This window comes from Sturnus vulgaris, chromosome 10 (genome assembly GCF_052056855.1).
Source record: "Sturnus vulgaris isolate bStuVul1 chromosome 10, bStuVul1.hap1, whole genome shotgun sequence".
Classification (NCBI taxonomy): Eukaryota; Metazoa; Chordata; class Aves; order Passeriformes; family Sturnidae; genus Sturnus; species Sturnus vulgaris.
In genome coordinates, this window is record NC_142252.1 from 3,993,351 (window position 1) to 4,005,943 (window position 12,593).

At 45.8% G+C, this 12,593-nt stretch overlaps 1 protein-coding gene across 5 annotated transcripts in view; it reads left to right on the top strand.

The window, feature by feature from the left end:
- Positions 1 to 4,430: 4,430 nt before the first annotated feature.
- FARP2 (FERM, ARH/RhoGEF and pleckstrin domain protein 2) overlaps positions 4,431 to 12,593 on the top strand; it is an 80,556-nt gene continuing 72,393 nt past the window's right edge. For all 5 annotated transcript variants that reach the window (XR_015805634.1, XR_015805636.1, XR_015805635.1 and 2 more), the window contains exons 1-2: positions 4,431 to 4,511; positions 9,210 to 9,435. Coding sequence is in view for 1 of the 5 variants with exons in the window: in XM_014870378.2 (XP_014725864.2) it covers positions 9,232 to 9,435 (204 nt within the window). In the remaining 4 variants the exon portion in view is untranslated. The remainder of the gene's footprint in view (positions 4,512 to 9,209; positions 9,436 to 12,593) is intronic.

Below are 12,593 nucleotides of genomic sequence, written 5' to 3' on the forward strand. Positions count from 1 at the left end.
AGAGAAGCTGCTGAGTGAGTGCATCTGTGTGTGTGCAGGTATGAACACATGCTGTGCTTAATTTACTTGTTCTAATTGCCACCTTCACCATGAGAGCCAAGTTAAAATAGAGATACAATTTTGAAAGTCAAAGTAGGTGATTGCAAAAAGGGATTGAAGCCTCTTGGGTTTTTTTTTCTGTTAGCAGAAGTTTTTCCTGTACATAAGTACCCAGCCTATTCTAAAGAATTGGTTAATAATGAGGGTTTAATTCCAGGTCACAGTCTAAGGCTGGTGGACTTTGTGCTTTATATAAAGGCCAATGTAATTAGAAATTGCAGTATGTGTAGAAGAGCTCTTCAAAAATACTCCAAAGGGGAGCAATCTGAGAAGCTCAAAGATTTCTTTCTGGGAGAATTGTTAGAGCATGACTGTGGGGGGCAGAATTATTTAAGATTGGAAGTGTAAAATCTCAACCACAGAGTCTACAAGTATCTATAGCATGGAAATCAATTGGTTTAGCAAGGTACTGCTGCTGCTGAGTGCCTTTGCCATTCCATCTCTGCCAGTAGAACAAGGTGCATTCTGATCATTTTGGAAGCATCTTCATTCACTGCTGTTGAAGAACTGTATTCCTCCTCTGCTTTCGGGTCAATTTTAACAGCAAGTGAGCCTGGAGGAAGAGAGAATTCTGGTAAGTGGCATGTAGAGGTATGGCTGTGTTCAATCTTTGTGTCTTCATGTGGATCATATTTCTGCTTATCCAGCAATTCCTGTTCACCTTGACTTGAGTCTTTTGTCATTTGCTAATGACAGTTGATGGATTGGTCAGATTTTATGATTTCACTCTTCAGTTTTTCTACCATCTGGAGTACTGGTGGGCTGTCAGTACAGAGCACCACCGGACTAAAATTGCTGAAATTGGCTTGACTTTGCTATTTAAGAAAAACAAACTTATGCTCTTTGTGACTGTAGGGTAGAGAACTTGTTGATCAGTGATGAGGCAGGGTGAGGAATGACTTGTTGATCCATGCATGTTAGTCCCTACTGAGATGCTTAAGGTGATGTGGGAGGCAATCCAGAGGATGGGTCAGTAAGGGAAGATAAGTGGTCTCTGTCTGGTTCTGCTGCACAGGCCATTACAGGCTGGGAAGTGCTTGGCTGAACTCTTCAGGGCTGAAACATTTCCAGATCAGAAACATGGCCAGGGTGGTCACTAGTTGTCATGACATTTCATCTAACGTGTGAACAGTCATGGAAAAGTGAGTTTTTCCCTAGGTGGACCTCTGAGGTGCTCTGCAGGTGGTGTGGTGTCACCAGGTCCTCAAGAGTGATGGGACAGAGAGTGACCATCTTGTGGAGAAAGCTCTCAGCCCTTCCAGTTAGTCCTAAGTGACACTGTGCTTAGGCTTAGGTTAATGATGCCTACAGCAAATTGTTGAATATCTCCAGGTAGAGTAACAGATGGGAGAATTGTAATAAAAGGCTCTGGCTTGAACTAAAGTAGGACAATGGCAGTGAACTGTGACAGTCAAAGGTCTGTGAACTGCCCCAAAGGGGATTCTGGTGCTTTCAGTGACCCACCTGCAATGAAACCCATACCAACCCATCTTCCTCTTTTCATCCTTAGCATGCCCATGCATGTTGTCATTATGGAGTCCCAGTACAACACACTAGAGAAGTGAACTGGTGACATGTGGCCCAGTTAGTTTGATGTACATGGTAGAAAATGCTGGCTTAAATGGTTGTAAATATATTTGCTTTCAGCTATGCCAACTTGCTGCTGCAGACAGAAGGGAAGACACAATGTAAGCATTTGAAACTGCTTCCCTTGCTTTTATGAGATGGAGACCTCTGAGAGACAGAGCTTTGTAGTGTGTATTTGGAAAACATATGCTGACAAAAGCATCAATAGGTGTAATTTTTCAGTCTTCTCTTTGTCATAGTGAAGAATCAGAATAAAAAGAAAGTTTCCCAGGTGTTATCTTGGTTGGATAAGAAGTCTGCTTTGAAGGATTTCCTCAACCCTTATCCAGAAAGTGATTAAAGAAAAATATTATATTATAGTGCAGAGAAAGACTAATTCTAATTGTCCTGCTCAGGCCAAGAGGAGAATGTGGTGCATATTATCTGTTATATTATGTGAGTGAGAGACCTACACCTTGTTATCAGTTTTTATCTCAAAAGGAGAAAGTTGTCCTTTGTCCTGACACTGCATCCTTCCATCCAGCAACAGCTGGCTTTCATGTGTAATGACATTCTTCTTCTACTTTTGGTCTCTAAACTTCTTCTTCCTCCTCCTGTAAAGGCTTCAAACACTGTCTAGATGGCTGAAAAGTTTGATTTCATGGGTGTTACAGAAACTCAGAGGTCTTTGTGGGTAGCTGTGAAGAGCATACTGCTGAGTCTGATAGAGGTAACCATCCACTCCCTCTTTTAGTTTTCAAAATCACCGAACACCGCGTCTCAAGCACGTTTTTTGTTACAGTTGCAGAGGATTTATTAAATGATTGAGTGTATTGAACAGAGGTTCAACCTCTGTTCTGATATGGCCCTTCCTAATAGTACCCTGTGGCTTCTCCATCCCTGGAAGTGTCCAAAGCCAGGTTGGATGGGGCTTGGAGCAACCTGGGATAGTAGAAGTTGTCCCTGCCTGGGGTAGAGGAGTTGAAACTGGATGGTCTTTAAGATCCTTTCCATCCCAAACTATTCTGGAATTCTCTGATAAGATGGAAAATAACTTTTTTTTGTTTGTGTGGGTAGATAGGTCAGAAATGAGCTGCCTGTAGAAACAAAAATGCTCAGGATGAGGACAATTAAACACACTGAACCTTTGTGCCTTTTCCTTACTGCATTGTTTCAGTTCAGTAAATCAATTGCGTTTTGGGTAAGCAATAAAATCAGGACTCTGGAGTGAAGCATAAAAAGCAGCAGCAGGGTGTTGATGTTTCAAAAGACTCTGCCACATCTGTAATTTTTGCTTCCTCTCCTGAGTGTGGTGGTACCTGGCTTTAAAGTGATCACATCAGATTTTTCTCTTAGTGGCAGCTACTTTTTTGCACAAGAAAACTTTAGTGCTCTTTTTAGATGTTAAAGAAAGTGATTGAAGTGAAGATTGCTCTGAAGCGTCTGCACTTTGAAGGATGTGAAACTGTATTAGCAGTTAATCTGCAAATAAAAAGCCATGCAAATGGGAAACTGAAACAGCCTGTCCGTAATGAAAGCATTTCACCTGGCTGAAATCACAATTGATCCTATGAATGGAGTTGTCTAAAACGTTGTGTACACTTTTGCAACTTTCCTATTTATGTTTTTTTTCCCTCTATCCATGAGATTCTTCGGCTCCATATCACTTTTTAAGGAGAACAAATCATGGGACATATTTTTAAAAACCTTGTGTCTTTTGTTCTTTTGAAGAGATGGGAATGCTGCTAGTCAGGAATAACTCATTAAATTTGCAAGTTGCCTTTTGGTGAGTGAGAGTAATGAAGCTGCTTCCATTTGAAAGGGCTGTTCTGCATAATTTATGTGTTTTTTATTACCAAAAGTCATATGCTACCTTAATATTTTGTTTTTCATGTTACTGTGAAAAGGTCAAGTTCTCAGAAACAAGATGGCTCCTGCACTTCTCATGCTATCAGCCAACAATCCATATCTAGAGAAACCCAAAGATTTCTCTCATTCCTGTTGCTTCTTGTCTTGAAGAGCAGAATGTATTGTGAGCTATGGGTGACTCAGGGGTTGTCAAAGGTGGCCCTTCTCAGGAAGAGCTCTTTCCTGGCTGTGCTGTTATCTGCCAGCCTTGGCCTCAGCTTTAGAGCTGATGAAATCCAGACGGTGCAAAGATCTGTTTGTCCTGTGCTTAATTTCCTACAGTGTTTTGTTCTTGTCGGTGTCAGTGAGGGATAGGCTTGATGGTTGGGGAGTGAAGAGGAGGAGGATGATGCTGCTTTGGTGGTCTTCAGCTCCTGTGGCCGGCAGCACTGTCCAATGCCTCCGTGCAGCACCCACATTTTCTCCTGTTCTGTAGCGCTGAGTCTGTTTCCATCCCCACTTAAAATTCGTATGTGAAAAATCTAATTAAGTAAAGACCTAAAATGTTCATTACTTGGCCTGGGGCTGGTTACTGGCATGGTGTCATCCCCCAGGGCAGCGTTACCCTGAGCAGATGAGATCTGTGGGGTGTGCATTGGGGGATTTCATGTGCCTCTTTTTGGGGTGCCTGTGAGCTGGCTGCCCTTCAGCTTCGCATGGAAACATTCCTTTAAAGCTTTCCTCGTGCTGGAAATCCACACTTGGGGTTCCAGTTTGGTATAAAATAACCCTCCAAGCTCGGCGGTGGGGCAGCAGGAGGGATCGGTCCGTGCGCGGAGCCGAGGCCCCCGGGCCTGCCCCGGGCTCCGTTACCCGCCCGCGGGTGGGGCCGGCCCCGCCCCGGCTCCGCTGCCCACTGGCGGGCGGGGCGGGCCGGGGCGGGCCCGGCTCGGGGCCGGTGTGAGCGCGGGCGGCGGCGGAGCGGGCCCGGCCTGGAGGTGAGTGCGGGGCGGTGGCTCCGGGGCCAGAACCGGGCCGGGGATGGCACCGAACCGGCGGCCGGAGCGCGGGGAGCGGGCGCGGAGTGGGAGCCGAGGGGGCTGGAGCTGAGGGGGCTGGAGCGGCTCCCAGGCCGGGGGCTCGGCCCGCTCTGCCTGCGCGGCCGCGCTTCCGCCGCTGCCGGCCCGGGGCGCTCTGTGAGAGCCGGGCCGGGGAGCGGAATGGGCTGTGCGGCCCGCGCTCCGCCAGCCCCGCACTGGGCCTCCCGCGGCCTGGGGAGCGCCTTCCCCGGGGGCTGCCGCAGCTCCGGCCTGGGCGGCTTGGCCGCTGCTCCCTGGGGCTGGGAGTGTGTGAGCACCCGCGCCCCGGCACAGCCCGTCCCTGCGTCCGCCTCCAAGCGAGGAGCCCGGGCTGGGAGGGTCCTGGTGCGCCCTGGTGCTCGGTCAGAGAAGCGCTCCTGAAGCGCCGCTCACCTGGCAGGAGGCGGCTGCGGACACTGGTCACTGTCCCCACCCAGCCAGCTCCCTCCGAGCCGGCGTGCGGCCGTGCAGCTCTGCAAGGGAGAGCCATGAGCCCTCCGAGGCCCTGACCAGGGACGGGGTCGCAGGGAGACGCGTCGCTGCCTCTCACAACGGGGCACTCGAGAGTCTTCATCCCTCTTCATTGCGGTGCTGGATTCCTGCTGTATTAGTTGATGCCAGCTCGGTGTAGCGATTTAATGGCTTAGGGAGAAAGTTTAAAGAGGAGAGTTTTCTTTTATGTACTTCCTTGCTGCTCCGCGTGTAGCGATCCCTTCCCACAGAAGGCAGGGATCACCCTGCTCACGCTCAGCAACTGGGAACTGGCCTCAGTTCAGATCTGCCTTCTGCAAGGGTGAGGGATGGAACACGGATCCTGTCACTCACCAAAACACACCGTGCTCAGAGGAGCTCCTCTGGGAGCTATTGGTATCATCCAGGTGTGCAAAGCCAGATTGAATGGGGCTTGAATTAAGCTGGTCTAGTGGAAGGTGTCCCGTGTAAGGGGCTGGGCTTTAAGGCCCTTTCAAACCCAAACCACTCTATGTTTCCGTGATCTCGCATATCCTCAGGTATAAGCTGCCTTTCCAGATTTCCTGGCAGTTGAAATAGCTGTTTTGCTTCTGAAAAATAAGTTTATTCCATCCAAATAAGAGGTGAAACTCATTGTGACTTAAAAACTATTTCAGAAAGTACCTTGTACAAAAAGTAAAAGAAAGGATTATAGACCGGTACCTGAGTTTTGTAAATTTTGGTTTTTTTGCTCCTTCATTTAGGGCTGAGAGCAACACTCATTCAGTCACTGTGCTTCAGGGAGCAGATTTAGCTTTGGTGCCTGGTCCCAGTTTGTAAGAAATTATCAGGATAAACACTAGGTGCAAGCAAGTTCAGGGAGAGGCAATGCAGGGAAGATTTCTTTATCCCAGAACACCAATGTTATGGTAATACTACATTTTAGTTCTGCATTATTGATACCCTGTTGTGGCTCACCCATGGCAGGAGGCTCTCGGTGCTGTGAGATGCTCTGCTCTGCCTGTAGGAATTCTGTGTTCTTGGAGCTTGCAGCCTGTCTCGAGTTCATTTTCCTTTTGTTGTGTAGTCAGCCTCTTGAACTGAAGTCCTGAACCATGACACTATGGTTTTTGTCTAGAAATGTCATACATAGAGTACTTAGAACATGATATGTAACTCTGGTGGTGAAACTGGAAATAGTGCTCAGCTTTGAGCTCTCCTCACACGTTGGATGTTGAAGGCAGTGGGAGCAGGCCAGGCTGTTTGGGGGTTGTTAATTGTAGTGATGGCATTAGTAGGGTGCCTTGGGAGGGAACAGGGTGTGGCACAGGGGAGATGCTCCCAGCTGGCACGGCAGGCCACTGCTCTTCTGGGGATCATGCTTGCTTCTGCACATCGTGTGTTCTGCCTAGTGCTTGCTTGGCCTTTAAAATCTGAATATTGGCCCGTGTAAAATCAGAGTATTGGCTGGCGTAAATATTTTTAGGAAAGTATAATCAGTAGGATATGAGGTCAAGCCCCACTGAGTTCCCTTTTCCTGTTACCACCTGTGGGGAAGGACTTTGACATGTGCAATTTCTGTTTGATATGACTTTGGTCTGTCCTGGCTGGTGACCAAAGCCAGAGAGTACCCAGGAGCTCCTGGTGAGTCTGGCCTTGGGTGGCCTGCCTGCCTTGCTTTGGAGAAGCAGCTGGCTCCAGCTGGAAGGGAGGCTGCTGAGGTCTCTGCTGAGGGCTGTTCCTTGTGCTGCCTTGGCTGTTGCTACTTGCATTTTTTTCCTTTTGAGTAACTGCAGTGTGTGTTTCTTCCAGGAGCTGTTTATTCAGAAGGGAATGAATGCTCCTGGAGCACTGATTTTAAGAGCGAGTGGTTAATAAAGAGCCTCGTGATGAGAATGACTGGTCCCGGGCAGCTCCAGCTGTTCATAGGCTCCTGAATGCCAATAGCAAAAATTTACTCAATAAGGGACACAATATCAAGGGGATACAGATGACCAGATTAGCAGTTAGAGGTGTAACCTGGGTATCTCTTTCTGCTGAATTTTGTTACGGTGGTTTTAAAATTTATGACCTAAAATTATTTTCTCCTTAGCTGTGTGGCCACACAAGCCAAGGAGTTTGGCCAAAGAATACACGCAAAACATCCCAAGAAACAAATTTTTTAATTATTTATCACCCAAAGCTGGGAGGTTGGGCACTGTATGCTCACTTTTAAGGTGTAGCTCATCCTTTATGCTGGGTTTGTTTTTAAGGCCCTGGTGTGTGTCTAGAGAAGGGCAGTGGAGCTGGGGAAGGGTGTGCAGAACGTGTCAGATGAAGCAGAGCTGGGGGGCTCAGCCTGCAGAACAGGAGGCTCAGGAAGAACCTTCTTGCTCTCTGTAACTCCCTGACAGGAAGGTGCAGCCAAGTGGGGGTCAGGCTCTGCCCCCAGGGAACAAGGGGCAGGACAAGAGGAAATGGCCTCAAGCTGTGTCAGAGGACATTTAGAGTCAATATCGGGGTAAATTTCTTCACTGAAAGGTTTGTCAGGCATTGGAGCAGGCTTCCTAGGGCAGTGGTGGAGTCCCCATCCCTGGAAGTGTTCAAACGTGTGGGCACTTGGGAACATGGTTTAGTGGAGGTGTTGGCAGTGCTGGGTTAGAGGTTAGACTTGGTAGTGTCAGAGACTTTTTCCAGTTTGCAGGTTTTTTTTCCAGTTATGATTCTGAGATTGTCACACTTTATTGTTGTATGTTGTCAGCTGGGAGGCTGGTGGTGTCTCTGGGTGGTCTCAGCTGTGCTGCTTGGGTAGGGCTCTGTGGGGGCTCAGAGGCCACACAAGTCTTGTGGTGGGTGTGATTAGGTGGGGAGGCATCTGTCTGCCCTTCTGGGATAGTTTATCTCTACAGGGATCTTCAAATATAAAAATAAATCCTCCAAAATGTTAAAATGCACTGGGCTGCAAGCTAAGAAGACATTTAACGAGTCTCAATGTGTGTGAAAATTGAAATGTCAACCACCCCCAACTAATTTGTAGGGCTGACTTCATTTATGTCCTTGGAGCAGGCTGCCTACCTACTCTGAGCACAGAGAGACAAAGGAGAATTTTCATCAGCTGCCTCTCCTTTTCTGGCAAAACACGTTTATTACAAAACAAGAACCTGTCACTCCTTTGGATGTGAAGGCTGTCCCTCTGCAGTACCCACATACTCTGGGCTGTTGAGACAGTGTTGTGTTTGGGTAATTCACACAGAAGGCCCAAAGGCTCCCTGTTTGTTCCTGCCAAATACTTGGTGCCAGCAGCAGGCATGGGGCAAAACCTGTGCTGCATTCTGAGCACACAGACCTCACCTTTGTGTAGATCTCGCTGTGATTCCTCTGCAAATATCACTGCTTTGGTGGCATGGGAGAGCTGGGGAGATCTGCATGAGACTTTTTCCCCCATGTCAAATTCAACATTTGCTCTGCACAACTGCCACCGAGCCGTGACAGCAAGACTCGTGCTGTAGGAGTCAGCCTATGCTCACCGGTGTCTGTCTATGTAACTGAGATTTTTGCCCACTCATTTAATCTGGGTTTAGCACAAATTTGCAGTGAGGTGAGGAACTGTTACCTTGTAGCAGTGCCTGATGAAGGCTCTGAGCTGCCAGCTGTTAAGGTTTTGCATGAATCATCATTTTGGGGATGCAGGAACTTAATGGTTCTTGTTATCTCGGTGTGCAGTCAATGGGATGGTTGAGTACCAGTGAGAGGCACCTGCCCTACCCCTCACTGTGACAGTGCTCATTCTGCTGCTGGTAGGGGGCTCAGCAGCAGAAAAACTCGTCAGAAACTCAAATGTTCATGTTGGGAGGGTGGAAGGCACAGGTTTGGATATCCCATTTCTTAGCTATGCTTTAGAATGGTTAGTTTCTCCTACTTTTTCTTCCCAGCTCTTGGATTGTAGTCATCATAGAATGGTTTGGATTGGAAGAGACCCTAAAGCTCATGTTGTTCCAACCCCTTCCACAGGCAGAGACACTTTCCACTAGACCAGGTTGCCATAGTTGCATTAACCTTATTACTGATTTTGCTAGTGGGATAAAGAGTGTTAAAAAAGGATTTTGTGATAGTGCATTTCATAGGAAATGTCAGTGGAGAAGCTTTCAGGCTGCAACCCTAACCTTCTATTTTCTTCCACGTTTCTAGAGATTCTGCTTGCTGTTGGAAGATGGGAGAGATAGAAGGAACATACAGAATTCTGCAGACACCAGGCTCTCGTTTGGGTGCCCAGAAGAGCTCAGGAGTGAGTACCTTGGAGCCAGGACAGAACCTCCTGACTGCCATGGCATCGTCGCCTGCCAAAGCGCACGAGCGTGACCTCCCCATCAAAATCAAGATGTTGGACAACACGGTGGAAGTGCTTGATGTTGAGGTAAGAGATATTTAAAGCTGATTTCAAGTACACTGAGCCTCTGATAATTTAAAGCTCATGAGGATGTGCCTCTGTAGAGAGCTGGGACATTTTGAGGCCATATCTGAATGAAGATTGCTGTTAGGATTTTACCTGCTTACAAGTAGTGATATCGGTTACATGGCTTGTTTTTTAAGATCTTTTAAGTATAACACGTGTTTTGTGCTTTTAACAGCCTTTAAATACAAGCACATACTGTAAAGAGAGTCTTTGTTGTTTGCTTTGGGGGAGCACCAAACGTCTGCTGCCAAAATGCTCTTGCTTCCTGAGCCACATGCAGCTTTGTCAGTTTGGCAGCTGGGAGAGCAGAAGAGTTTTTGCCTAAGTTACTGATTTATGTTAATTATTTTAATGGTTTGTATCCTCTCCAAGTAAACTTGCTCCTATTTGAAAGACTTTACTTGCCAGCACACTTTAGGAGGGATGCACCAAAGCAGTGTCAGTTCAGTGTTTCTGAAAATGTTTATTTAAAAGTATGCTTGGGAAAATCTGCCATAAGACATAGAAGCCATGCACAAATTAGGGAGATTGTGCTTTGAAACAATTTTTTGTCTTCCAATTCTTGTTACATTTTCAGCATTAATCTCAGAGTTTAATTCTAGTTTGTCTGTGATCTGTTGTTAGGAAACAACTGTGTTGTAGTGGGGATACTCAGCTATCAGATATTCTACATTAGTATCAAACTGTAATCAGTAATTTATAATTAACACTTGGAGCCTTAGTTGGTTGCTTGGACTCAAAAGGGGTTCTTCAAATAGAGTAAAAAATGTCTGTGGAACTCTGAAGAAATAGTGGATTAGGGGATGACTTCTACAGATTCTGTCCAGCTGTTCAAGTCTCAGACATGAAATCCATGAAATCTGTTTGTTTTTTGGTTTTTTTTTTTTAAGATTGAGGCTGTGCCTGTATCCTTCCACTTGAGCACACAGTGTCTGGTACTGCAAACCCACCCATCCCTCATGTACTGCATAGAACACAAAAGCCTCTTTTTTCTCTTTACATTATGTTAGAATATTTTTTTAGAAAATCCGCTGACTTTGGGTCTTTTGAAGGATAATTTTATTTATTTTTCCAAGTTGATGTAGATGGTGCTTTTGTGTTTTGATTCAAAAAAGAAAAAAAAAAACAAAACAAGCAACACCCTCAGCTCTGTAATTTTGAAAGTCAGTGCAAGGCCAGGTTTATGGGGCTTTCAGCTGGTTGTGTTGTGTGTGTTTACCATAATTAGGAGCTATCTTTTTTTTTTTTTTTTTTAACCTGGAAAGCCCTCTCTGATTATGGCACCCACAGAAACACCCAAATTCAGGCACTGGCGTGCTGAGGCCATAATTAATATTGTGCTGCTTTTCTTTATGAGATCAGTTGGAACTGAAAAACTTAGAAACCTCATGCCTGATGCTGTGAGTGATGAGGAAAAAGGGTCAGCCTTGGGTCAGCTTCAGAGCATAGAGCACAAAAAGGTCCAGAGTCAGCAGCTGTGGCATTACAGTCCAGCTAACACTGCCTCCATTGCTTTCAGTTTTGGCTAAATAAGGTAGCAAATGATGGAAAACAGGCATGAGGTATTAAACTGTCACCCTCTGCCTGATTTCTTTGGTGAGCTGTTGGGATAGCAAGAAGTGCTGACTGCTGTTTGTCATGGAAAATGGGAATTTTTCACTTGGGATTGAAGGCAGGAATTAGGAAAAGGCAGTGACATTGCTGAATAGGTGGTGTGTGCTAGCACAGTCATTTTCCAAAAAGCAGTTAAAGAAACTGGTGGCCAAGCAGCTATCCTAGAGGAATGAAGGTTCAGATTGCCATTCCACTCACCCACTTCTCTTTGCTTTTGCAATTTTTGCCACTAGATTTGAAAACAAGATGTGATGTTGTGGGGTTTGTGTTTGGTAGTTTGTCAGTGCAGTGGGACACAGGCCTTTCCCATGGGCTTTTGGCACTGCCTGCTTGGGGAGATGTAGGTGATGGCAAAAGGTGGTTTGGTTTTTTTTTTTTCTCCTTTTCAAATTATTTTCTCTTCTGTCTGTGAGAACTATGGCAAGTGAATTTTTACTGGGAAAAACGGTGTGTCAATGGAAGGACAGCCTGAGTGTAGGATCAGCTCCTGGAGAGACCCTTCCCTGTGCAGAGTGGTGGGGAACCTGATGCTGTAGCCCCGTTTATTGCCCCCCTGCTTAGAATGAGCCACAGGAGCATTTTGAACCATATGGGATAAACAGAGTAGCCACAGTAACAGCTTAATCCATGCAGCTTTACCTTGTCATCCCTCCCTTTCTCCAAGATGTGTTTAAAACAGTTGCTTCTCTCCTGGTAGGAGTTGGTGGTTGCCCACTTGACTTTTTAACTTGCCAAAGAGCAAGAAAAGAGCCTGACAGAGTGATGTAACAGATGGAGAGAGACCAAAAGCATTTCTTTGTGTTATTGGTGTACCTGGAACAGTTTTTTAAAAGTTCCACATAGTTGCATTCTTCCACCTTTTAAGTCTATTGTCCCTGTCCATTTTCCCCATCTGTTCCATAAGGTTTGATTTCTGAGTAGGAATTTTCTTCATTACTGAGAGAGAATTATTCTTTAAAATACGTTGGGCAGAGCCTTTCTCCAGTGAATCTGATTTGAGTGTTAGGGGATGGAGAAATACTCAATGTTTTCTAGAGTTTAAAAAAAAATGCAAATGGGCTATTTATGGTTTCTCCTTTCCCTTCCAAAACAGAAGGGAGAATGAAACATATCCATTCAAAGCTAGGCTGCAATATTAATAATTTTCATGAGTTGTTTTTTTTTCCCTTCCTACAGCCGGCTTGTTTAGTCAGCTCAAATCTTGCATGTGCCATTTCAGGAGGTACCTGGCCTCTTCTCTCCAAACGAAATCTGTCCAAAGGATGCTTTTGCAGACTAAGAGATGAATGATTGGCAAAGTCAATTTAGTTCAGACTGTGGTCACACTTCAAAGTAATCAGGGTTTTACAGTAGAAGTTCTGCCAGCTTTCCAGATTTTTCCAGAGATTAAACTTGCAGGCTTTTGATCAGCACAAAAATGTGGCACTCTTAAGTAGAAGGGTCTGGGCTGGGTTGAATTCACCAAAATGACATTTAATGGAATTGTTGCCATCATATGATGTTTA